The 25862-nt window shown below is 38.1% G+C and overlaps 2 protein-coding genes across 5 annotated transcripts; one reads left to right on the forward strand and one right to left on the reverse strand.

Moving 5' to 3' along the window:
- Positions 1–25751, forward strand: LOC146464476 (HBS1-like protein). Of its 3 annotated transcripts, XM_085129710.1 has the most exons (21): positions 10–187; positions 2103–2168; positions 2544–2711; positions 3208–3339; positions 3998–4045; positions 8512–8704; positions 9744–9831; positions 9919–9991; positions 11043–11124; positions 11558–11641; positions 12920–13037; positions 14201–14347; positions 14493–14567; positions 15227–15344; positions 16578–16646; positions 17443–17547; positions 23198–23288; positions 23922–24030; positions 24391–24491; positions 24953–25097; positions 25383–25751. In XM_085129710.1, the coding sequence occupies exons 1-21, from the start codon at positions 145–147 to the stop codon at positions 25389–25391; spliced, it is 2064 nt and encodes a 687-aa protein (XP_084985836.1). In that variant the 5' UTR covers positions 10–144; the 3' UTR covers positions 25392–25751. The 3 variants fall into 3 exon arrangements, with proteins under 3 accessions (XP_084985834.1, XP_084985836.1, XP_084985835.1); XM_085129708.1 differs by lacking the exons at positions 8512–8704; positions 9744–9831; positions 9919–9991; ... (11 more) ...; positions 24953–25097; positions 25383–25751 and adding an exon at positions 4255–8505 and having other exon boundaries at positions 1–187; XM_085129709.1 differs by lacking the exons at positions 10–187; positions 2103–2168; positions 2544–2711; ... (14 more) ...; positions 24953–25097; positions 25383–25751 and adding an exon at positions 4250–8505 and having other exon boundaries at positions 3249–3339.
- LOC146464477 (uncharacterized) lies at positions 17557–23190 on the reverse strand. 2 transcript variants are annotated; one of them, XM_085129713.1, is made up of 4 exons: positions 22444–23190; positions 20341–21009; positions 19697–19815; positions 17557–19058 (listed from the first exon to the last, which is right to left on the reverse strand). In XM_085129713.1, exons 2-4 carry the CDS (start codon positions 20934–20936, stop codon positions 18631–18633), a joined length of 1143 nt encoding a protein of 380 aa, XP_084985839.1. In that variant the 5' UTR covers positions 20937–21009; positions 22444–23190; the 3' UTR covers positions 17557–18630. The 2 variants fall into 2 exon arrangements, with proteins under 2 accessions (XP_084985839.1, XP_084985838.1); XM_085129712.1 differs by lacking the exon at positions 22444–23190 and having other exon boundaries at positions 18109–19058; positions 20341–21635.
- Positions 25752–25862: the final 111 nt, after the last annotated feature.

A 25862-nucleotide genomic window follows, 5' to 3' on the forward strand; every position in this document is an offset into this window, starting at 1 on the left:
AGGACCAAAACGAGGCTCGTTCTCTTCCTAAAATCCAAGATGGCTTCCGCGAGGACACGGAGGGTATCTTGGTTTCCTTTGCGGATTGGTACAACTTTGTCACATAGTTGATTACCCTTGTTGTGAAAAATACGTGGAAAAAAAATGGCAAGGCACAGAAATTACAGGAATTATGCATACGAAGACGGTAAAGTGATCAGTTCTTTTCTCCATCAGAACGCAGTGTCTACCTTAATAGTGTCTACCTGGCAGCTGAACAAAGCGAAGCGTTTTCAAAGAATGTAGATGCCTGACAGTCAGAAATTCTTACGGAATTCCGCGAAAATTCTCATTCAAACCTCACTGGAATATTGGATATCTGTTTAGCAATGCCAAGCGATTGAAGACATTGTTTTGGTTGGTTGCTAATAACAAAAATATTACTTAAATGAGACTGTTATTTTCTGGACATTCTATAAGAATATGTGACCCCATGACTCAAACCACGAATATTTGTTAAGTGTCAAGAACACAGTGATTTTATAGCTGCCCAAGCCTGGAAAATGTATGAACTGCAAAAGCCAGAATAATGTCTAATAAATCACTTGTTACTTCCAAACAAAGATCAGACACTCACAAGAGTTTCATGGAGATTCTGAATGAGTTTTTGACTGCCTGGTATCTAATTATTGTGTTAAATGCTCCCCAGCTGCCAGGTATCTTGACTCTATGTTACTTAAAACTACTTTGCTAATAAGCTAATTTATGAATGACTTTAACAAGGAATAGGTTATCAACAGACACTGTTATTTATATAATTTGCTTGCATTTGTTTCCACAAATATTTTCATCCTCTTTCATGTGTTTCCTGAATCTTTTCCAGCGACACATGTAACCTACCAAGTACATTTCGTACATTAATGGGTGTGAGTTTTAACTGCCTAGAGAAAATGTATGGACAACTTTCGTACATAAAATTATGCGATAGTGGAAATCCACCTAATGTAGCGCCAAGAATAGTCTCCTACGTGATGACCCCAAACAACAGCTGATTTTCATGGTGGCGTATCATGCAGTTAACAAGTGATTGAATGTGAGAAAAAATCTGTTAAATGGAAAACCATAAAATCACTAAAGGCCATAACTAAAGATACTATTGTGTTGGGCTCTCATCCTTTTGACTGAGGTAAATTATCAAACTAGGTTTTGTCTCGTGAACCATGTGGTATCGAGTTGTAAACCGTGCAGTTTCTTCTTGTTCTTCCCGCTGGCCCTCGCACATTCTGCTCTTGTGGTTCATGCATTCCTATGTCCAAATGATTTCAGGCAGTACTGTATGTGTACCTGTGTATTAGGAGGTGGCCAGTTATCAAATGATTTATAGTCGAACCTGTATTAAGAAGTCACCCTGGGGAATGGCTAAGTGACCACTTAACACTCTGTCAGGTTGACTGCTTGATACAGGTTGCACAGAACAGATGTCAAATACAATAAAAACGTCATATTATCTCACAGTTGATCACTTAGCATACAGTTTATAGATAAAACCGCTTACAAAATCACTTGCTCAGTTAAGAAACTGCAACAATAAAATGGTATGACAAAGGAGAATATAGTATAAAAACAAACTGATAAAACATTAATGCCAAGTGGGATGATCCTATAGTCAGTATTGCATGTTGTTAGAAATTCAATTACCCTGGCAGACTATTTGGTATTGTATTTGAGTGGTTCCCTTTCACAAAGTGAGCTTTTAAAGCAGGTCAATACAATACAGCATAGTTTGTTGTGACTTTAAAGGGTGACTGCAACCGCTTAATAAAGCCCAACATTACAGTAATGAAGGGAAGTAATGAATTTTCGGGACTTTGGCAATTGACTACTTAATAGAAGGTGACCGCTTGAAATGATGCTGCTTAATACAGGTGCAACTGTACTATGTGCAGCAGTTGTCACAAACTTCTAAGGGTGTTTATACTCGAATAGAGTGATGTTTCTTCTGTGTGTTATGCTAATTTCTTTATTTAGTCACCAGCTCCAACCCCTATTTAGTGGCCACTGAGGGTGGCCACTTAATAGAGGATCTATTGTATGATGGTCTTAAATGTGTTGTGTAATTCCAGACATGTCTGATGATGTGTATGGACATTCGGTGGAGGATTATGATATGGCAGTGTCACCAACAACTGGTAAGAAAATTGATTATTTTTGTTATAAATCCTTCAGGACATTTCTAAAATGAATTGCAGAGGGGAAGGTTAGGCAGGAAATTGTTAATTATTGTGATGATATCTTTAATTTTAGGCCAGTCCTTAGGTTTCATGTTACATTGTAAATATATGACTTAATGGCTTGAAATTTGCCTGCACATTGACCCATTGTAGGACTCTTCCCACCCTATCCAAGGTTCAGTTCCTATAGGAGAGAATGACGAGGCTCACTCATGAGCCTTTGCTGTATTGTTTTATCCCTGATGCAGTTTTGTTCCCTTTTTTAATTTAATTGTTGAGAAAATATAGACATTGTTACAACCGAAACAATATTCTTACACTTGTCTCTTCTAGCTGAGCAGTTTATGTTCAGACGTAGTAATAGCAGGGACCCAAACCTCTCAGCCTACATTGCTGACAGGTTTGACCGTGTGGATGAAGAGGATGAAAAGGAGTCTGAGGATGAACCTCTTGCTAGTTCCCAGGACTACAGGAGGCCTCAGTTAGATCCCACAAGTGAAGGTATGGCAATACATAGCTGTATGTTTAACTTACTAATAACATCAGCACAAATCCACTCCAGCTTAAAAAAAATCCTCTAGTGTCAAGTTTTATGAAAAGAATGAAAGTTAGTCCAAGAAATCTGTGTAGGTGATAGGGAATGAGCCAAGTTATCACTTTGAGACAAAGTTTTGGCTTCTTGTGAACACTCACATTTTTAAGAAATCGTGGAAAGTTCATGTTTTAAAAATTCTGCAGGAGACATGCCTCCAGGCTTCAATATACCAACATTTTTGTAAAGCTTGGTGTAGAAAGATCCCTTCAGGATATCACTTAGGGAGCATCAACAGGTCAATTCTAAAATATAAGTTTTTTTTTATAAAAACACATACATGTTCATACACATTTAGATAGGGAATGAACTTGTTTAAAAGTAAGGCAAAGCTTTTTAGCTGGTTAAGTGGGCAAGTGGCATCTTTGCAAACATCTTTTCTCTTTTTTCTATATTTTATTTCAGCCAAGTTGTCATCTTGTTTGGATCAACTTCATTCTATTCTTGGGGAAAACTTGCATGAACCAACAGCCATTTCAGCAGTTATGCAATGTAATTATGATGTGGAGAGAGCTCTGGACCAGATTTTTAGTCAAGGTAGCATAAGATTATAATTTTGAATAAATTATTATTGTCATTTTTAAATTATTATTATTATTATTGTTGTTGTTGTCATTTAACGGAATAGTTACATGTAGTTGTGTAGGATATCCAGTTTTGGTTGAAAGTTTTTGACTCTACACTGTATAAAAGTAAAATTCTAAGCTTTCGACTCTGCTCAAGTCTTGTTCACAGTGATTTGGTCAGGTCAGGTGACATGTGACCTGACCAGCCATTATTATTATTATTATTATTATTATTATTATTATTATTATTATTATTATTATTATTATTATTACTACTACGACAAGTGAACCGGCTAAAAGCAATACATAATTTAATTTTCATAATGCAAAGAACCAGTGAATGTATTGGTATTCAGAAGGAATGTGGTTATTGACTGTTGTCATCATTCTTCTCTATCTGGTTGGTAATGTACATATACTTTAGCTGTGACAGTCAATACTTACATATACATGTAAGGTATTGTAAGGAGAAGTTCAATGTAAATAAGAAAAGCGGTCTTTAAGTTCAGCCTGTCAGTAAAAGCCTGAGCTTTTTTGTGCTCAGTTTTGATTGCTGATTAATTTTCATTAAAACTAAAGGTTCAAATTGCTCTACAGTGTATGTTTGCTATTTTTCTGTATGACTTCAGGAGAAAAACAAGACTCAAAGGCAAATCTGGATCCATTTGAGTCTGAAGGTGAGATTGATTGTTCAGTTATTTACAGACTTTGTTTTGAGTTTGTGCTTGATTTTATGATTTCTTAGTATCACAGCTCTAGTATTTAATAAACAAATTATAATGTCCAAATTACATGTAGGTCAAAAGCTTATTTGTTGCCTTTCTTCTTTTCTTCTATGTTCTGTATGTGAAATTTGCCTGATGATGTATGGCTCTCACAAGGTAAGGCTCTGTTTCTTGTAAAACTCAGTTAGTTACTGAACTTAAACATGGGCAAGGTGTTCAGTGTGAAAGCAGCATGGCAGTACAATCTGCCTGTAATGATAATGAAAATCTAAAATTAACAGAAACACATTTGTCCAAATCTGCTGTAATGAACTCGTTAGCAATTACTTCTGATAAATTATTTGTAAACACATTTGCACAAGGGGACAGTTTGCCACAGTCAGGAGGGGTATTATCTGGTCAGTCAGCAATATCACAGTCCCTGGATCTTTTACAAGCCCCATCTCAAAACACCCTGATGTCAGCTCCTCTCAGCAGTTTGTCACAGCTAGGAGGGTCATCATCTGGTCAACCAGCAATGTCAGGGTCCCTGGATCTTTTACAAGCTTCATCTCAGAACACCCTGATGTCGGCTCCTCTCAGCAGTTTATCACAGTTAGGAGGGTCATCGATTGGTCAATCAGCAACAGCAAGGTCTCTGGATCTTTTGCAAGCTTCATCTCAAAACACCCTGATGTCGGCTCCTCTCAGCAGTTTGTCACAGCTAGGAGGGTCATCATCTGGTCAATCAGCAATGTCAGGGTCTCTGGATCTTTTACAAGCCCCATCTCAAAACACCCTGATGTCAGCTCCTCTTAGCAGTTTGTCACAGTTAGGAGGGTCATCATCTGGTCAACCAGCAACATCAAGGCCCCTGGATCTTTTAGAAGCTTCATCTCAAAACACCTTGATGTCAGTTCCTCTCAGCAGTTTGTCACAGCTAGGAGGGTCGTTATCTGGTCAACCCATGACATCAAGATCCCTAGATCTGTTACAAACCTCATCTCAAAACACTCTTTTGTCAGCTTCCCTCAACAGTTTGTCACAGTCAGGAGAATCATTATCAAGTCAACCAGTAGCACCATGGCGCCTGGATCTATCGCAAGCCTCATCTCAAAACACTGTTATGTCAGCTCCCTATAGCAGTTTGTCACAGTCAGGAGGGTCATTATCTGATCAGCCAACAGTATCACGGTCCCTTGATCTTGTACAAGCCATATCTCAAAATAGCCTGCCCACAGCTCCTCTCAGCCGTCTGTCATCATCTGAAGGGTTTTTATCTAATCAGTCAGCAACACTTCAGCCCCTGGATCTCTTACAAAACTCATCTAATAATACCCTGCTCTTAAATCGTCTGAGTTTGTCACAGTCAGGAGGGACATTATCTGGTCACCCAACACGATCACAGCCCCTGGCTCAGTCACAACCCTCTCAAAATCCTCTTCTTTCAGTTCCACTTAGTAGTCTCTCAAGTCAGCCAGGAACCAATCCTCAAAATGTTCCTCTATCATACCCCCTCAGCAGTCTATCACAGTTGTCAAGCCAACAAGGAACACCATTGGCTGGAAAATCTCTTGGCATAACAGAGGGTCCCTTCCATTCAGTTCCCCTTGGGTCTTTACAGACAATTTCTTCAAACCCTCTTTTGTCCACTCCTCTGAGCAAATTATCAGAAGCTTCTTCAGCAGCTGAAGCGGTATGTGAATCTCAACAAGAACCTCTGTTTTCAACATCGCTCAGCAGTTTGTCACAATCTGGCCCTCTTTTGCGGTCACCACCACTGATGAGACCTCAGAACCTTGAGAATGTCAAGCCACTGCCAGTGAAACAAGCTGCAGAGATTGGTGATACATTAGATGCCAACAGTTTGGCTGGGAAGTTGGAAGATGTTCAAACCCTTGGGGGTTCCAGCATTTTAAGCACAACAGGGAAAGAGTATAGCCAAAGCAGCCAAGCTAAGCACAAATACAACACTTCTTCCAAACCTGTCATATCTTCTACAGTTGACTCATCAAATGTGGATCAGAAAGATATGAAACCACAATATGCAAGTGTCAAGAAACAAGTCTCTGCTTTAAAACCAAAAAGACAGGTATCAAGTGGACTGAATGACACACACTTTTTGATTGCTAAACCTACATTGTTTGGTTTGACCCTTTGCTATCCTGCATCTCCCAAAAAATCCGCCAACAAAACTGTTGTACAAAGGGTTGTTAATGAACTACAGAGTTTAGATAGGTTACCTGTAGCTCCTTTTGATTTTTCTACTCCATCGCCTGGTGATAATGTGAAAGAAAAGCAAAAGGGGGCTTTTTCAAGAAAGAAGTAAGTCCTTGGAAGGTTTAGAATATAAAAGCAGCATTAAGTTCGTGCCAAATGAGAAAAATGCTTACCGGTATATATAATTAGAAAAAAATTGCAGACACTAGGTGTTGTGCAAAAGCTTAATGCTTTCCCAGTTTCTCTTAATAACCATGGTTAGAGCGTACTATATATGGCACCTATGTGACTGTTACGAAAGGATTGTATAATGAGATGGAATGGAGTCAGATTGAGAGGAGACTTTTGTGGCAGACATGTTAATTTCTCTAATTTAAAACTTAAAACGAGCACCAGAGTCACATTAATGCCAACTTTGTATTTTTTTCATCTAAAAGGGCCTTTACGAGAAGAAAATTTTATCATTGTATCAGCTTGATTCAAACCTTGTCTTCTGTTGACAATATTGAACAGGCACATAAACATTTCCAAACTAGTAGGGACTCAACAAAACTTAAGTGCCATTCAAATGAGTGTAAATGTTTTGAAATTTTCTGCCCTTTATCTTTGCCTCTTTATATCCAAAGTTGGTGCAAGACCTGCATATTGTTGAAAAAAAAAAAAAAAACCATATTGTCGTACAACATAGCTGAGATACAATGTTAGCATGTAAAATTTTCTTTGTAATACTTAATTAAGAGGTCAATATTTGTAACATCAATTGTGTTTGTTATTTGCACATAAAGCTGTAATGGAGAGGGAACAGGAGTTTAGTTGCTGTCTCTTACTGTTTGATACAAGTTGTACATATATTTTTAGCTCATGAAATCTTTCTATTTTTTGTCTAATAGTTTGCTGTACTATATCATAGCTTCTCTATTGAAATGGAGATATCTTTAGTTTTAAACTAAATGTACATTATTTTTTAAAAGTTGTAAATTATGTAATATGTACATGTACAGACATTGCTTTTGCAAAATATTAATAATGTTACTATTTTGGTTAGTATTTCCCAGTGCACCACACTAATTTAGAAGTCACTTTTGTTTTGAATAAAATTATTGTCACAACAAAACAGGGCGATTAACATGACTGTATATTGTATAATCTAATTTATGGGTGTGGGGAGAACATTTGGTTTCGCTTTTTCTTCTTCTTTGGACCTTCCAATTTATAATAAAATTTTTATTATAAATTTGTGAATCTTGACTGCCTGAAATATAAAAAGGTCAGCTTATTTTGCTAAGCCCATGTAATTATTACTTGTACCTTTGATTAATATTTTAGTTGTTATATTGTTACATCAAAGTGACATGTACAACATGGTGACACAACCACATATCCAAAGTGCATAGAATGCAATTCTTACTGTACCAATGATCTTATTGAGAGTGAGGGACCAGTTAATGCTGCTGTTGTTATTGTTTTATGCTTGACAAGAAAATAGATGTCTTTTATCTGTTGTAAAACCAAAACTGGCGATGAAAGTAATTGCTCCAAGTGATCATAGCAGCTACAAACAGCCAAATGAATAAAATCACAAGTCAGTAAATACTGACAGGTTGTCTAATAATATTATAATCAGGGACCTGAGTATTGGCACCCATTTACTCTGAACATCGTACCACCTTTGGACAGATTTAAAGCCAGTCTTGTTAAGGCAAATTAATGAGTGGTGCCCATCTGTTCACCATTAGGAACCCTTCTACCACAAAATTCCTGAAATTTCAGTGACTCACTCAAACCTTAATTTTTTGTTAAGACATATTTGAGAACTAATTGGACTCAACTTGCAGACAGAGGGAAGAGCAAATTTTGTCTTTTCATTTACTTTCAAGTAAAAATTTTCGGCACGAGAACAATGAGCTCTTTTTCTAGAAAAATAGCTCAAAAAGATAGAAAACAATAAACAGAATGTTATGTGTAAAATAGTTAAAATAAAGTTGCATATTTGATAGTTGACACTGCTAGAATGAAATGATAGTAAGTTAAAATTTAAATAATAATAATAATAGAATCTGGTCTAAAATTATAGAAGCTTCAGTTTGTTGGTAGCTACTGACAATTTTCTTCAGGATAAAACCGTTCACACATTTGTAAGACAGACTCCTTGTGTTTGGGAGAGATGGAGGACTATCTACTAGTAGCATTCTACTCAATTGTCATAACTTACAAACTAGGCACCTCGAGTGCAACAAGAAAAGAACTTGGACAACAGGTAAGACTTCAACATCCTGTCCTTAATGATGTGTCTTGTGATGGCAAGAACAAGCAATTAGCAGACTCAGTTGTTCCAGTGGTAACATCAGTGACCGACAAGACTGTCAAAGGTTTCTCAACTCCTCCCATTAATACCAAGAAATCAAGGGAAAGGTAAGGAAACGATGTGTTATTTATTTATCAGCACCATAAAATAGAAATTATTTAACTTATTATTTTCACAAAAATCATTTCCAGTTTCCAGTCATTATTGTAAATCATCTCCAACACAAATTGTACAGCATTTTGCTAGGCAAGCAAGTTTTCATAATTTTTTTGTGTAGAAGGTGTAAACGCATGCTAGCAATATCAGACATTTTGGTGACAACAAGTTTATACTCATTGCTTTTGCACAACTGCTTTACGGGCACCTTGATGTTACGGATACCCTTGCCTGTTTCTATGGACAGGAGTTGAGGTCACTGTGAAGAGCAATATTATTACTGTAGCTAGTACAGACAGACACTAAATCATTGTGTGTAAGTTGGCAATTTTTGTGGGGGATGACTGTAACTTGTAATATTCATACTGTATTCAGAAGTCAAGAAAATTGTGTCACTTAATCATCATTATCACTTACCAGTAAGTGAGTTTGTCGTTAATTAGGTTTCCCTTCTGTTCAAAATTTTTATTATTTAAACAACAGGAACAGTGAAACTTGACTTTTAACTACATACTCTCTTGGTTCCACAACCATTCTAGTGTGATTTTGTTCATTTGCTAGACATGTTAATCCCATACTTTCTCAGCTTTACATTAAACACTGGCAAATATGAGGAGAAACCTCAATTACTGAATGGATGTGGTAGCCTGTGAAGATCTGGCATTTTCTCTAGAGGTAGTTGTTTTGCAACACATTAGTACACACATGTATTGGAGAGCCCTGGAAGGTCAGATGTTGGTGGTCATGTTCTCTCTCTCTCTTTCTACCCAGGTGTATAAATAGGAACATGTGAACTGTTAGGGGGACCTAATAAAATTCTAGGGGTGGTCCTAGGATGGATTTGTATCTCAGCTAAGGGGGAGGGGAGGGAGGTGGGAGTAAAAGTACTCCTAGTTATGTCATGTTACAGATACTGAGTCTAGCTGCTTCAATTGGACACAGACTATTTTAGTATTAAACTTTGCAGTAATTTCCATGTTTTTTCCTTAGTTCTCCAGAAGGGCCAACTGAAGCAGAATCAGACCAAAGACCTCCAGAGACTTTCAAACAAAAAACAGCTGGAAAAAGCAAAGACCAGGTTTTTAGCCTTATTTGAATCCTTTTCTTCCATTTCTTACTTCTTGGTGTTTTTTTGTGACTAATTTACATTGTATGTTCTCTTTAGTTACTTGCCGAAGCTCATGAGGACTATGACAAACGTCGCAAAGGAAAAACTCTTCTTAATTTAGTGGTTATTGGTAAGTCAGTTAAAATTTTGCCTTTTTATTGCTTTCCTTTATGGTATTTCCTCGTTTGAGTACTGTATCAATTAGAAACAGTACATTGCACTGTCCCAATACTAGCTCAAAAATCTTCACATTACAACTAAGCTAAAGGATTATCCAACAACTCCATCTTCTTATTTCTGTATATTACAATTCCCTCATTTATCCATATCTTATAACTCTGAACCCCTCCCTACAAACTTTTTAGACTTTGCGAACGAGTTGCGTCTTATTACGGTGATCACAATTTGAATATAAAAAAATTGGGGTCACAGAGCTCCTTTGAGTTATAATCACTTAAAGCTCAAATTAGAGCTTTTTTAACAGGTTACAATGTTGCTATCATAATGGTAACCCGTTAAGTCAGATAAATGACCAAAACTTGTTAACCAATGTTGTGAGCCACCTTAAACCATTAGAAGTGGGTCATTGAGATGGTTGAGTATAGTTAAGTTATTGTATGAGAAAATTTTGTAAATGGTGATTTTACTGGCAACCTGGCATTTTTGACCCAATAACAATAATAATAAACCAGATCTTTCAACAGGGAGCCCACGTCACAAAATGTGGTTTTCAGTGAGGCCCTGCACAAATCTAACGTAAGAATACAAAAAAAGCAATTACAAATATAGCTATCTAAAAATACAGAGTAAAAAGGGTAAGATCGATTAAAGAGTCTACGTGTTTCTAATAAGATGTCTAAAAACTAAAAAATTGGAAATGTTCCTAATGCCGTCTGGGAGAGCGTTCCAGTCATCTACCGCATGACAAATAAAGCGATGCTGACCCCATAAGCACTTTGATTGTGGTTTACAAATGAGAGGTTTCTAGTACCCTTGCTTTTCGTTCTAAGCTGTTTTGTTTTAATGTAAATATTTGTAAAAAAAAAAAAAAAGGTAAATAAAGTGTTGTTATTGTTGTTAGTTTTGTGCTCTCACACCTTTTTCTTGAGCCCTGTAAATAAAAAAGCCCCCAGGGGGCTAAATAGAGCCTTTACAGTATCTATTGTTGTTGTTTGTTGCAGGTCATGTTGATGCTGGTAAAAGCACACTTATGGGGCATCTTCTTTATCGTCTTGGAGATGTCTCCAAAAAATCAATGCATAAATATCCTTTTCAAACAATGTTGTCTGGAATTATGTATGATTTGGCTTGTTGTTGATTACAAAGGTTTCTTGTATTTGCAGTTCATCAATCTTTACATTATATTCTAGATTTTGGTAGTTCTCTATTTTATTCACATCTTCTTTTGAGTTTTTCATTTTTATACCTTCTGATATTAGCAGGCTGTGGAGAAAAAAGGGAGAAAACGTAAATACCAAACACCGTTACCAGAAACCACAAGGCCAGCACCTCCAATCAATAATACTTGTACTGTTAATATATAACAAATACAGTGACTACTGACAGTGACTAATGACTACTTTGTAGTCAGTGAAACAATTATTGCTTCACTGACTGCAAAGGACAACTTTGGAGTCAGAACTGACTCAATTCTGTGTAAGACAGATTGTAGTATCATTTTCCTTGACCTGGTGACATATGAAATGGAATCTAAAAAGGCTGGTAAAGCTTCTTTTGCTTATGCTTGGGTGCTTGATGAAACTGGTGAAGAAAGAGAGAGGTAAGTCATGCTTTAAAGCTTTCCTTTGGTGACCAGAATGTTCACAATATCCGTTAAGTTGATTATTGTTGGCACAGATTATTGCACTGAGATCGTCGGTTGTTCTTTTAATATTGTTTGAAAATGTGAGATGTCACATGCCTTTCTGCCTCAGATCATCTAAGTCATTGTAAACGGTCTGTTAGAATTCCCGCCAAGAGTTAGTAGACTGTTTACCAACAGTGGAGCAGTTGTCAGTCAAATACAGCCGCAGTAACATACAGGAACATAGGGTGTACAACTATTTGCATATGTAATAGTGAAGGCAATGTTTTCTTTCTGACCTATTTCAAACAAGAAGTTCCACTATACTGTAAAAGGGCAAGCCCATTCTTCCTTTCACAACTTTGTGTGTGTTAAATGAAAATTTAGATGCCATTCAGTCATGGCACATTGTTGAAAGTTGTTCACTCAAACGCCCTTTTAAAAGTATGCCGTTTAACATAATAGTGCTATCTGCAGAGCAGACTTCTGAGCTCAGTTTTTTAGTCCATGTTCATTATTTCTCTTAGGTCATTTATGTTCTTATCTCATCAAACAAACACCTGGCAACCTTTTATGGTTGGCAGAAGCAACTGACAAGTTTTTTTCTTGCATACATTTTTAATTTTAGCATTTATTTGTGACAAGCTTGACAGAGAACAAACACAAAGACTTAAGCAATAAGATATAAAGGGAGAGTAAGATGTGAAAGTATTTTTCACTGAAAGTCTTTTTTAAGAACTTTTGTTAAAAGCAAATGTAAAATTATAACTGTGATTTCATTTTCATAAAAAACAAAGCTATTTGTGCAAATTTTTCACCCTTGATAAGCTTGTTTAATCTATACTCCTTGCTATGAAATATCACGGTTTGTTTTTTGCATTTATTGCTCCAGGATGTATTGAAGTCTGTTTTATTGTTGGTCTTGCCTTTTTCTCTGAGGTTTGCATATGGCTTTGTTGAGAAGCAAAATTTGACTGGACAGTGACAGTGTGATGTAGCGCCTGTATAAGACTGTTTGCAAACCAATTCACCTTGATCATCTTAAAAACTGAAAAAAAAGTGAAAATCCTTTGATTTTTCTGGAATCACCACTGTGCAGGGTTCTCTTATTTCAAAGTCAGTGACATTCAAATTCTCCTGCGCTCAATGTGTTTCATAAATTAATACTTCAACTTTCTCTGTTTTTTTAATAAACTTTTTTAAAAGAAATAAAAAAATAATAATATTTTATTTTTTCTTGTGTTTTAATCAAAGGGGCATTACCATGGACGTTGGCTTAACAAGATTTGAGACAGAAACCAAGCTCATCACACTTATGGATGCTCCAGGACATAAAGATTTTATTCCCAACATGATTACCGGAGCTGCACAGGTTTGTTCCATTATCATGGCTACGACTATCCCTAATCTAAGATGGTCAAGTGCTGCATTTCTGCAAGAATTGCTACAAGCACTCGCAAAAATGCTTCAGACACTCAGTACAAAGAGAGTTTTTTTTCCCAAATTATGTTATTTCTTTCATTCAACACTTTATCATTGTGGTTGCCATGATTGGTCACATGATTGTGATGTGTTAATAAGTGCATGGCTCCCACTCATGAAGTTTTTTCTTGTTACTTTTGTTGACCCTTTGTATTAATCTTAGCACTGCACTAGTAATATTTCAGTTAGTATTTTGTAAGCAAACCACTTTGTTAATAGGTGGTAAGCTTTCCATAAAGGTATGTCTGTTGCGTGACAAATGGAAGTGTATTACCGGTATTTAATATATTCTCAAACCCTTTTAGGATCATTAAAAGTCAACTAAAATTCTTTTTAGCTTCAGAACAATAAATATTGCTTTTTCTCTGTATCGTGGTGTATATTTTGTTTCATTTCACTGACATCCTTTTTGTAGTGAGCAATCAAAGAGATCAATCTCTCAGACAAGCAATGTTGCAAAAAGGCTTGAGATGCTTAGTGAAAGGAGCCTCTTTTTGCGATTATTATTTCTGTCATTCAACCCTTCATACCCCACCCCTATCAATGTTGAGGGAATTTCCAGCTGACAACATTAAAAAGGGGAGGCGGGGAGGGGGGGGGTGGGTAGTCAGAAATGGTTTGCATCTTTTACATTTTGCACTTGAGAGACTATTTTGCAGAAGAAATAACAATTTTAATAAGTGTCTCTGCCATTTTGAAAATGCTTGTAGAATTTACTTTTGAGTTTTTTTAATTTTATTATTCTATTCATTTTTTTTTTTTTTGCATTTTAACATATAAAGTGGTTGATATAGTGCAATAAAGTTTTCAAATAACGTATCCCTACATGCAGGTTTGAATTTTCAGATGCTGTTTTCATATTGCTAAGTACTTTTGTGTAAAAGTCAAGTGTTTCACTTGTCTAATAACTGAGTGTCTAAGTTATCCACCATCACTAGTGTAACCAGGTTTTTAGAACAGTCCTGCTGGTTTGAATTCTGAGATGCTTTTACAGCTCTACCTGTGAAGAAATATTCAAGCGTTTTCATTTGAATTTTTTCTGTCTGCTTTCAGGCTGATGTAGCTATCCTGGTAGTTGGTTGCAGTACTGGTGAATTTGAATCTGGATTTGAAGCTGGAGGACAGACGAGGGAGCATGCTCTGCTTGTGAGGTCACTGGGTGTGACACAGTTAATTGTAGCAGTCAATAAACTTGACAATGTGAGTGTTATTATTATTATTATTATTATTATTATTATTATTATTATTATTATTATTATTATTATTATTATTATTATTTTATATGATGACCGATTCCAAAACAAAGGTTGTGATGTATCACAAAACAAATTTGTTTTTTTTCAAGGTTGGCTGGTCAGAAGCTAGATATAATCATGTTGTTGGAAAGCTCAAGCAGTTTCTAAAACAAGCAGGATTTAAAGTATGTTGATTATGGGTTCTAGTTATATATTAGCTGTGGTTTTAAAGTGGAAGTTCCTATCTTTATTCCAACTCCCCCTCCCCCCTCCTCTAAAACCTCCAAAAAGAAAAGAAAGATGGGATAACATGAATTGTTTTAGTTTTTACATATAAACAATGGATAATTCATTAGAATGCATAACAATCATAGCTCATCATATTAGTGTGGCAATTTTTGGCATTGAATTTATTAGTAGCTATTGACGATATTAGCTTTCTTTTATACCGGTATTGTCAAACACTTTTATCATGAGCCTGTGGCTCGGGGGACTGGGAGACCACCCCCTGTGTATTTGACATTAAATAAATTATCTTATCTTATATTATCTTATCTTTTGATATCAGATGCATCCTTTAAGTACATTGTCGTCAGCCAGATATGATTGGGTCAATTTTGGTTTCACATTCCAGCCAGTAGAAAAAGTACTTCATAATATCTCTTTCAAGTGAATAACTTTACAGGCACTGATTATGTGAAGAGTATTTGTCATGTGTGCCCCCCCCCCCCCCTCCCCTATTACCGCAAGAATTTCCCTTGATTAAGTGGCGTTCATTATTGTACTAAACTGACAAAGCACATTCTTGAGTTGGGTCACTTGTTTTTACTTCTTTCCTCTGCAGGACTCTGACGTTGTGTATGTACCTTGTAGTGGACTCACTGGTGAAAACCTTTTAGGACCCTGCAATGAGCCCCTTCTTAAAGAGTGGTATGATGGGCCTACCTTACTGGATAGAATAGGTAATAGTTTAGCAAACACGTGCATGTGAAAAGCCAACGGCATCACGGTAAATCACTGATCAACAGATTTCATTTAAATTCACTGACAAATGATTAGGTTTGGGGATTGGCTCCTTAAAGGATTAATAAAACAAAGATCTTAAGGACGGTGCCTAGTAATACAGAAGTATTTTTGTCCGGTTTATGACTATGCGGGAAAAGCAGATCTTAGCAAGGGCTATTGGAATTCAAAAAGAAAATTGGGGGTAACCATGCATTTTTCAGAGATAACTAAGCAATAATATTTCTAAAAAGCACCAAAATATAAAGCAATGTAAGGGATTTTTTCCTAAATTTGACGCTTAATTATCTCTGAAAAATGCATGGTTACCCCCAATTTTCTTATGAGATACCAAAAGCATTTGCTAAGTTCTGCTTTCTCCGTATAGTTTTAAACCGCGCAAAAATATTCCTGTATTACTAGGCACCACCCATCGGAAACCCGAGTATCTTGAGATGCGCAGAACGTATGCGCAGTAACAATAGTAGGCACCGTCCTTAAGCAGCTAGTTTGATCCCCAAAGATCAACAGTGTAAAGAGTCACCCTACCTGCTACATGTACATGCTCAAATGGAGGGCAACCGCTGGTCAAGAGCATTGTCTTGAGGTTGCCTTTGCTCCTATTCTTTCAACCATAGAACCTCCTTTTGCCCATAGACTCAAACGTTACAATTGCATTGTACAGCAAAGTAAACAGTACTACGGGAACAAACTGCTCAATAGACCTTCCTTTTGACTGGCCAAACTGTGGGATTTCATCCACAGAACTATGTTACCTTAGTGAAAAAGGTTTAACTCTGCCAGGGAAATTGCCTTCACTTAAGTGTTTACTCGAAACTGTAGCATTGGTGGCAAGAAAGTTTGGATTATGGAATGTCGGTCGAGATATTTGCTTGCAGCTTTTTGTTTTACAACTGTTTTGAGTTCACAAATTCTTTTTTGAACTGTTGTATAACAACGCTAGAATAGGTTACCAATTCTCTACTTCTTTTTAAATTTAGATTAGTATTAGGAAACTAATTAATAGGTGCTGTGTTCTGACATTTACAACCATTCCCCGCCGCAATCTGTTCATCGTTTCTTCCACAAGTTTTGTATATTTGTGAAAGTAAAACTTGAGCCAGTTGGTCTGCTACCAAGAGAGGATCTTCATCCTCTCTTGTCCTGACATGGCCTTTTTTTTCCTGTTGCAGACAATTTTAAGCCTCCAAAGCGAGACCTAGAGAAACCCTTTAGGTTCTGTGTGTCAGATGTTTATAAAGGTAATTTACTAAGACCTGATAAGAAGTGCTAGCCTAGTTTGCTCTTTACACAGTGAAGGAGCACAAGCTCTTCGGAAGGGCGATGGGGTGGAGAACTTTATCCGCTGGATAAGTCACCATCCAGCAGTGCAAATGTACTCCAAATAACGCTTCTGGCAAGTTTTCCACACAATCCCATACTTAAATTAGCCATACGCTTCTACTCTATACACAAAATATAGGGCTAAAGGGAAATTCTTGCACACATTTATTTGCCGCATAGCAACCTATCCAGTGGCTAAAATTATCCGTTCTTTAAACAACCGTGGCCAGAAGGATATACCGGCAACAACCTCAATTTTCCCCTTAAGCACAGACATTCGTGAGCCACGAACGGTAACCTTAAATCGAATTGTATCCTTTTTAGAGCGTTTTGATGCCATCACGTTTGTAACGTCAAGCAACGGACGTCAAAACCGCGCCAAAAAAGGAAACATTTGACTTCCGTTTGCCGTCCGTGGCTCATGAACGTCAGTGCTTAAGTTCCCTTTATGAGGAAGCATGTTCTTTCTTGCCCGCAATAACAAATTTAATGTTCCATTTCAGTACTGGTCATCAGACCCTTGGTCGTTATTTATTCGACTTTCTGATGGAAAGGGATAATATATTTTGAACGTGAGGCGCTCAGGCTTCCCATGACTCCTGTACACCTTCGTTCACCTCTGTCCCCAAGCTGATTAAATAGGGAGTGGGTTTGAGTAAGTAGTCTCATATCAATGGAGCAGAATACATTCAGTGTGTGTATGTTTGTTTGTAGGAATGGGCACTGGGATCACCCTTACCGGAAAATTAGAGGCTGGTAAACTACAAAGCGGTGACAAGGTCGTGGTGATGCCCGCAGGAGAGCAAGGGTTAGTGAAAGGTGAGTAAATATTGCGTAACAAGCAGGGAATTTCTGGTAAATTCACCTAGCCTTTCCTCTTATTGATATTTTCATTGAACCAATAGAAATCAAGTTACGCCTTATAAATCTTTTTTAAGTTTTGTGATTCACTTTCATCTGCAACCGCTACACTTTATGGATTGTCAGTGATTCTGTCAGATTTTTCGAATTGGCATTTTAGGTTTTTATAACATTTATCTTCAATAGAATAAGGAAATTATGTACGTGAACGAGTCGCCTTAAATAGTAATCGTATTTTGCTACATTAAGTAAGGTTAGTAAAAAGTCAACAACGCGATATTTTCTCTGCTCGTTGATGTTATGCAGTTAAGCCCGAGGGTTGCAAAAGGGGCCCAGCGAGGTCACACCTCTTCATTTTGAGTGATTTCATGCCCTTTCATGTATATACTGGGCCGACACTGGTCTTAAAACTCTAGGGTGATGATGAAAAGATAGATCTAATGCCCCACGCCTGCCCCTCCCGCCTGCCCCTCCCGCCTGCCCCTCCCGCCTGCCCCTCCCGCCTGCCCCTCCCGCCTGCCCCTCGAGCTTAACATTGATAAGTGCATTATGTTTTTTTTTTTATTTATACACGGAAAATCATCAGTACAGTATAAAAAACTATATACAGTATTTAATTTATAGCCAAAAGTAACTGTTTTTCATGATTGCCGTGTGGGAGCCCAAAGAAGGAAAGAGCGCTTTTGTCTTCGTTTTAAAAACGTCCAGGGAGTCACACTGTCTCAGATTTTGAGGCAGAGTTTTCCGATACCACTTTTGCAGAAACTGTTTCAAGTACTCCGTTCTAGGCGTAGCCGTACATTAAGTGCAGTAATGTGGCTGGATGACGGCATGATAAAGTTATACTCGTGTCTAGGTATAGGAATGGTCTTAGTCTTTTTTAGGGCGCCTATGCCAGAGGTGGTTTCATCTTCTATTTCGAAGGTTGGACCTGGTGAGTTTTCCTGCCAGCAGTTCTTGTCCTATTGAGTACAGGATGTGTTCAGTGGCTAATGCCGGCATGCTTTATTTCTCAGGCATTAAACACTAGGTTGAGTGTGATCAGTCTTCTTCATTGACTGTCGTAATCATACCAGTCTTTCTCTGTCGAGCGGCTTCAGACATGTTCCCCACAACTTTAGTGAAATCAGTTGTGCTTCTTCGTTTTAACAGCTTTTTCACTGTGTTCGGCTCATTGATGTCCTTGGAAATCGAGGGGTTCTGAGCAACTTGATTCTCTTTCTTCGCGTTGTAAAATCTTTGCTGAGCCAGCACGGGCAAACCAGCAAATGAGAATGCTTTCCTTTTAACTGTCGTATGATCGCCTCTGACTCGGTTCATTTCATCTTCCGACCCGAGTGAGTCCTGGTGTTCGTCAAAGTTTGGTTCAGCGTTTTTCGGAGGTTTGGCGGAAGGTCTGAATGTGTCCATCTCTTGTTCTTTTAGCAGCGATAGCAGTTGCGGCAAAGCGTCTTTTTTCACAGATTTTCCTGTTGACAGTTAAAGTATGTTGTATTTCTTAATACAGTGAAGCCTCTGGTAAAAGGTATCCGTAGCAATACTGAAGTGTCAGTCACCTACAAACACGGCATTAGTCCTATCTTGTGTAAATAGCAGACAGTTAAACAGGTTCGTGGGCCCCAGTTGGACAAAAGTTGGACGAATTAACTTTGACGAAGTACGACAAAGGAACTACATAGACAAACTCATACGCCCTCTCCCTCTCAGAACTGAAGATGCTGAATCGGATTTGGCGATTTGCAACTGAATGCTCACGTCTGACGAGAATGAATGTGCACTAGCTACAAAGAAAAACAACAACAACAACAACAACAACAAACAATATATTCTTTTCCAAGCGAAGAGTGGCAAATGCTGCGTCGTGTAGCCACAGGAAGCCTATATTAGCTGTGTGTGTGTGGCTATTCAATATTTGTGCGGCTTACATGACGTAGCTTATTTAAACGTGCGTCACGATCGTCGTATTCTGCTCACACTCATTACACACTCTTTCTCCGGAAAGGAGCGATGAGCGATGAAGGTTACGATTGAGGCCTAATATATTTAAGCCACTGAATGCTTTAATTCACCGCAGTTCTTTAATGTTGTTTCGTTGAAGTTGACTTACCAGAACAAACATTTAACTTGTTTGGTTTGTGACTTGGTTTTGCTTCCCCATGTGACGTTGCTGGTCTTTTGATGTAAACAGTCACTGTCAGCTGCTTGGCCACTTCCGGAAACTTCGTGCTTAAAAAAAGGAAAATAAGTTTCAACTAAATCTTGGAAGACTGAAATCGTGATAAAGATCGGTCACTCTCTTCTACATCCAGCTTAAAAAGCAGCAACACCCCTAAATGGATGTTTGGTTCGGGGAAGGGGGGGGGGGGGGGGAGGGAGGGTATCGCACGACTACATATGTCTATCCGCCTCCTCCTTTTGCGCCTCTCCACTCGTTGAGACAAATTACCAAGACGAGACTGAATACTCGAGAGAAACGTATGGATATGTCACAAGACAACTGTGTTCGGAAATCTTGTGATGATATTTTCACCGACTCAAATAAGAAACTTGTTCTTTTGTTTTTATGGAAGAAACCCCAGAGTTTTACAGTTTTATTACCGTCCAAGCCTTCAGAGTGTGATACTCATCTCGCAGCGGTATTTCTTCAACACAGTGTCACTTCACTGATTTTTAAGCTGAACTACATGTATGCTTTTGTTATCGTTGTAGTCGGAGCATCACATTTAATAAAAAATTATTTAGTTTTCAAACCTAAAGTAAGAGGAGAGTTTTCTTGGCACGTGCTCCACCCACATGTGTCTCCATTCCTCAGCATTTTTGAACACGAGGTGATCACGTGCTGCAGTGCTGGCTTTACCGCAGCATTGAAGTAGCTCGGCGCAATGAAAATGTCCCAGCCTCTCTGCCAGTATGAGTGGTGTTTCCCCGCGATTGTTTCTCTGATCAATATTCAAGTCATATTTCCTCATTTGCTCAATAATCATCTGTGTAATCAGATAGTTCCCAGTCCTTGCCGCGTGATGTAGTGCTGTGTTTCCATTGTGGTCTTTATCCAGCCATGGGATCTCTCTCTCACGGATCATACACTCCACTAACTTGGTACGCTGCTTGATGCATGCGTAACAGAACACTGAAATACCAAACTCGTCCTTTTGGTGAACTCCAGCTCCATGCTCAAGCAAAAGTCGCCCCAGGGATACTCCCAAGGGCTCATTGCTAAGGTCGCAGATAAGCCGCATTGGAGTGCGCATGCGTGAGTCAAGTTTGTTCACATCACATCCCACATTTGTGAGGAGACGAACTTGTCGAAGATTGCGGCGAGTTATCGCTTGATGAAGAGTTGACATGACGTTAAACCTTACAGGTGGCTTGGTGGGATGTGTTGCGCTTTGCCGTTTATCTTGAGCAGTCCTTCCTGCCCTGGAGATTAAAATTCTCTTCAGTACTGAGTATTGAAACTAATGTTTTAATGCCCGATAGCAGGATAACGCAACCTTGGGGTCAGGGAAGATCGCATTCTGATTAAAACATTTCGCGAATCTCAGAACTCATTCAGCCGTGATTTCATAAAGTCGAGGGAGGTAGTGACTTACAGGAGAGATTTTTAACAGAGTGCTTGGCTAAGAACAGATTCAAACGGGATTTCACTTAAGTGAGTGATGACTTAGAGGGATGCTATTATTGCCATTTAGATAACAACCCAGATTTGCGAAAGATTTGAGGTCCATGGTTCGAGGCTATGTCATGTTGCTTCCTAAGACGAAATTTTACTCCACATTGTCTCTCTTCACCGAGGTCCCAGTTGTTTAAAGAACGGATAATTGTAACACTGGATAAGCCGCTATGCGGCAGATAAAATGTGTTCAAGAATTGCCCTATAGCCCTATAATTTGTGTATAAAGTAAAAGCGTCTGTCTAATTTAAGTAAAGGATCGTGTGAAAAACTTGCTAAAAGCTTTTGTTGGTGTACATTTTATCCGCTGGATAGCAACTTATCCACTGGATAAAGTTATCTGCTCTTTGAACAACCGGGTCCAGGTGTATAAACGGGTACCGGCGACATACTGCTGGGGGTAACCCTGCAATGGACTAGCATTCCATCCAGGGGGGAGGAGCAGTACTCCTAGTTATTTCATGACACAGAAACAGGCCTTGTGCGTCACCAAGATCCAATGTGCGACTTTAATGTGACGACAATAAGTACAACTGTAAACTTTTCAGTTTCTTGCCATAAAGCACTTCATTGTTACCTAGCAACCACTCAAGTTTAGTTAGTCCTCTTTAGATGAGATTTTAGCAATAAATGTCTTGTTCCTAATTCTCCTCCGCTCATCGTGATAAGGGATGTTATTTTATGGGTTGTTATGTGGGAGATGTGAGGAGTATTTTCACCATAACTTTCTGTTCGACTTAGGCTTGACGGTCATAAATAAGATCTTTAAATTATTCCCAAAACTGATCTCTGGAAAAAGATGTAAGATTTTTTAATTATAAAGTGGAGCTTCTCAATAGATGATGTTGTTTTTCTTAACCAAAATAATTTGACATTCTTGCCAACTAATCTAAATACACGATCTTACTTGTTTTCAAAGGGTTAGAAACGTTTTAGTTGAAAAAGAGTGGCTTTCAGTAGATAAATGTCTACCCTTATAGACTTGAAATTACAAATGCAAAATTTACTGAGAATAGCTGAGAATAGTTGTATAAAACAACTATTCCCGCACATTTTCAACAGTACAGCAAAAATTATTACCAATGCCAGGCTAGCTCAGTATTCCCAGGTATCTTAAAATAAATGTGTTCTGTATTTTTTTTTTTAATTAATGGAAAAGAGTTCAACCCAGAGAGACTTACCTGGCTGTTTGTGGTCTCCTTGTGTACAACTTGGTTTCAGTTTGTAAACTGATTTTCTCTTGTTTGTCTGGCTGAGATATTTAATGATTGTCTCCCGCTGTTGGTTGTGAAAACAAGTAAAACCTGATTTTGTTATTGGAAACCGAATACGCGATAAAAAAGTATTTAATTTACTAAATTGTCGTCTTTTGGTTAGTACAAAATCACAAATAATCAGTCTCACACTGTTGGTTTTGAAAACAAGTAGAATATGCAATAAAAGAACGTATTTAATTTACTAGTGTGACGTCTTTTTGGTTATTACAAAATCAGAAATAATCTCCCAGTTACAAAGACGTTTTTTAGTGGGGAAATCCAGTGATTGTGAGCTCGCTACTTAATTATTGATAAAAAAATTTCTCTGTTGTTATTGGGTCTTTGTATGTTTGCAGATGTTTTTTTTTTTAAGTGAGAAAAACTAATTCCGTTCTCAAAGCTTCCTATTGTGATTCGTATGTCGTTGACTTCGTTTTAATTCGCTTTTATTCCCTTGTTAAAATTTATGTTCCATTTCTTTTATTCATTTTAGTTTGCAGTTACCTTCGAGGAAACTGAAACAGGTTTAACTTAATTTGAAAAAATTAAGGGAACTAATTAGTGGTGTTTCTGTTTTTGTATAAATTCGTTAAATATTGATTATTTTCAGTCCCGGCCACCTGGTAAGAATTACGTAAATACACTTATCTTTTGTGACATGTTTACTTTTCGTCACCAGCCTTCACCATTCATGACGAACCAGTACAACTGGCATGTGCAGGTGATCACGTGACCCTGACACTGTCCGGCATGGACATGATGCATGTTGGGTAAGTATGTAATACCTGCTACTGCTGGAATAAGTGAGTGAAAGTATTGCGCGGGATGCTATAATATCCCTTACGTGTTGTTCTTGTATTCGCTGTTTAAGATCATTTCTTGTCCTTCTTGAAGCCTAAAGCCGGCGACAAACCTGGCGATTTTATACGCCGATCGCGGCTAATTTGATTGCCAGAGCGATTTTCGGCGCCAATTAATGCGGACACACTTGGCGATTTTTTTCGCCGATCGCGGCGATGTGGCAGTTTCGAAAAGTCATGTGATAAAATTACCCAACCTGATGGGTTGACTTTACTGGCGATTCGCAGTGATGAGCGTAGAAAATCGCGGCAACGGGCACACTTGGCGAATGCGGGCGAATTTAATCGCCGATATCTGACAGATATCGGCGAATTTATACGCCGATCGCGGCGATCGGCGTATAAAATCGCCAAGTGTGTCGCCGGCTTTAGCTATCGTAACTTCACTTCGTAAAATCCTTTTCCAACTATTCCTAGCTCACAGCAGTTCAGTAAAAAGACTTCTACTAAAAAACGCTGTTTGATTTTGTACCTTCTCTGTTGTCGCATAATATAAAGTAGAGAGAATGTAATCTTTTTTTGTTGTTGTTGTTCTTTCTGTAGCGTGGGGAGTGTTTTGTGTTCTCCGAGTTCGCCAATCAAATGCACAACGAAACTGAAAGCTCGTATTTTAGTTTTTAACATTCGTTTACCCATCACAAAAGGATTTATGGTGAGTTAACGCTTTGTCTGTAAGATAAATAAAGCAGAAAAAGCATTTGAATGTTCATCCTATACGCCTTTAGACAACCAACTACAACTTATAAATTTGGGAGTACACCATACAGCATAATAAACGGCACATCAGGAACGTACTGCTCAGTAGCTTTCATTTCAATGGTCGCACTTTAGGATTTCATCCACAGACTCAAAAGTTAGTACCACCTTTTATACCATGATAAATAGCACCACAGTAAAGTTCTGCTCATAACCTTTTATTTGAATAGGCGCACTTAAGGATTTGAACCACAGATTCAGTTGCAAACCGATAATACCTGACATGTGATTATAACTTTGTCTGTTTTGTTGGCAGGTATTGTTTCACTATAAGACATTAAATGAACCGGCCAGCATCAAAAGACTTTGTAGCGTTTTACACAAGAGTACTGGAGAAGTTCTTCAAAGGAAACCCAGGTAACAACTTCTCTTTCATTGACCTTCAACCCTCCGCAGTGTCGAAAATCGTGTCATTTCTGTGCAAGTACGTTAACCCCGTTTAAAAAGCTTTCTTTGTCCTAGTATTTTAAATTAGTTTCTTGTTATCGATTGCAAAAACAGCTGAAATTATTTTTCGAGATTCAATCTTATTACATCCTGTTATTGATCATTTCTTACTTCGAAAGGAGGCTTCTTCGGTGCTGCCTTGTCACTCGTTCGAATCCCGGGTCACGTCAGATTCTTAGCTTTCTAAGCAACTGTTGAAGTTGTTGACGAAGTTGCTTACATCAGTGCGAAGGTCTTACATTCCTAAAAAGGTCTGCTTCCTCGTTACCAATAAACAGCCAATGAGCGCGTTCGTTTCGTTCATCGAATCTCCGCCCGACCGTGTAACAGTTGTAATTTTGTTTGTGTATCTGTCCTTTTTTTATATACAGATGTTTAACCAAGAATTCTAATGCCGAGGTGGTGATCCATACCTCCAAACCAGTTTGCGTTGAATTGTACAAAGATTACAAAGATCTTGGAAGATTTATGCTGCGATACGGCGGAGAAACAATTGCCGCTGGAGTTGTTACTGAAGTGAGTGGTTCAGACTTCGCGTATTTGAGCTTACTAGCTCGGGCATTCGTGATCTAGAACCCGCTGCATTAACGTCTCTTAACGGGAATGACTATATGCGTTGTTTGCTTTACCGTAAATCTATAGATTGACTGTTTAATCTGCGCAGTGCAGTGCTGTCTGTACAATATGATGATTTATTACTTCCCCCAAGAAAGTAGACTCTCAGGACTAACTGCTGCTATTAGCTTTCAATGATTTATTTTATAATGATTAAAAATGGTGTGTCGTTCCATGTTTCCTCAGATTTTATAGAGGAATTGTAAGGAAAGCTTTTCAGTCAAGGACTGCTTCTAAACCTGTGGATATTGATGCTGAGGAATGTGGACAGGATGTCGACAATGCTAACACGGGAATCAGTGGTCTTTGGCATTCAAGAACTGGACTCTCTACAGGAATCTGTGTATAAAAGGACGAATAGATTGTATAATTGTGGATTGGCTAATTCGCTCGCTCTGTTGCGGGAAGAAGATGACAGAGAGAAATAAAAATCCCAAATATGACTGCCAAAGTTTACTGAGAAATTTTCGTATTCAGATTGTGGGGAGCTAAGCAAAGATGGCGCGTGATGGAAATATGGCGAGACGAAAATAAAGAAAAGAGACCGCCTTTCGAGTTTTACTTTTCGTCATCTTTCCTTTACACTCCTCCCTTCGCTCTGCGTTCAATCTCAACTTCTCTTACAGGATAATCATTTGAAAGAAATTATATTGGTTTCTAATGTAC

The sequence above is a fragment of the Pavona decussata genome, unplaced genomic scaffold (genome assembly GCF_977016875.1).
Source record: "Pavona decussata unplaced genomic scaffold, jaPavDecu1.1 SCAFFOLD_163, whole genome shotgun sequence".
Taxonomy (NCBI): Eukaryota; Metazoa; Cnidaria; class Anthozoa; order Scleractinia; family Agariciidae; genus Pavona; species Pavona decussata.

Coding starts and splice junctions, on each gene's coding strand:
- LOC146464476 (XM_085129708.1), top strand. CDS start 145: ATGGCAAGGCACAGAAATTACAGGAATTATGCATACGAAGACG. Junction 2,169..2,543: donor GGCAGTGTCACCAACAACTG/GTAAGAAAATTG, acceptor TGTCTCTTCTAG/CTGAGCAGTTTATGTTCAGA. Junction 4,046..4,254: donor GGATCCATTTGAGTCTGAAG/GTGAGATTGATT, acceptor TCACAAGGTAAG/GCTCTGTTTCTTGTAAAACT.
- LOC146464477 (XM_085129713.1), bottom strand. CDS start 20,936: ATGTCAACTCTTCATCAAGCGATAACTCGCCGCAATCTTCGACAAGTT. Junction 19,816..20,340: donor AAACTCTCCTCTTACTTTAG/GTTTGAAAACTA, acceptor CCTTTTTTTAAG/CACGAAGTTTCCGGAAGTGG. Junction 19,059..19,696: donor CAAGTTAAATGTTTGTTCTG/GTAAGTCAACTT, acceptor AACTGTCAACAG/GAAAATCTGTGAAAAAAGAC.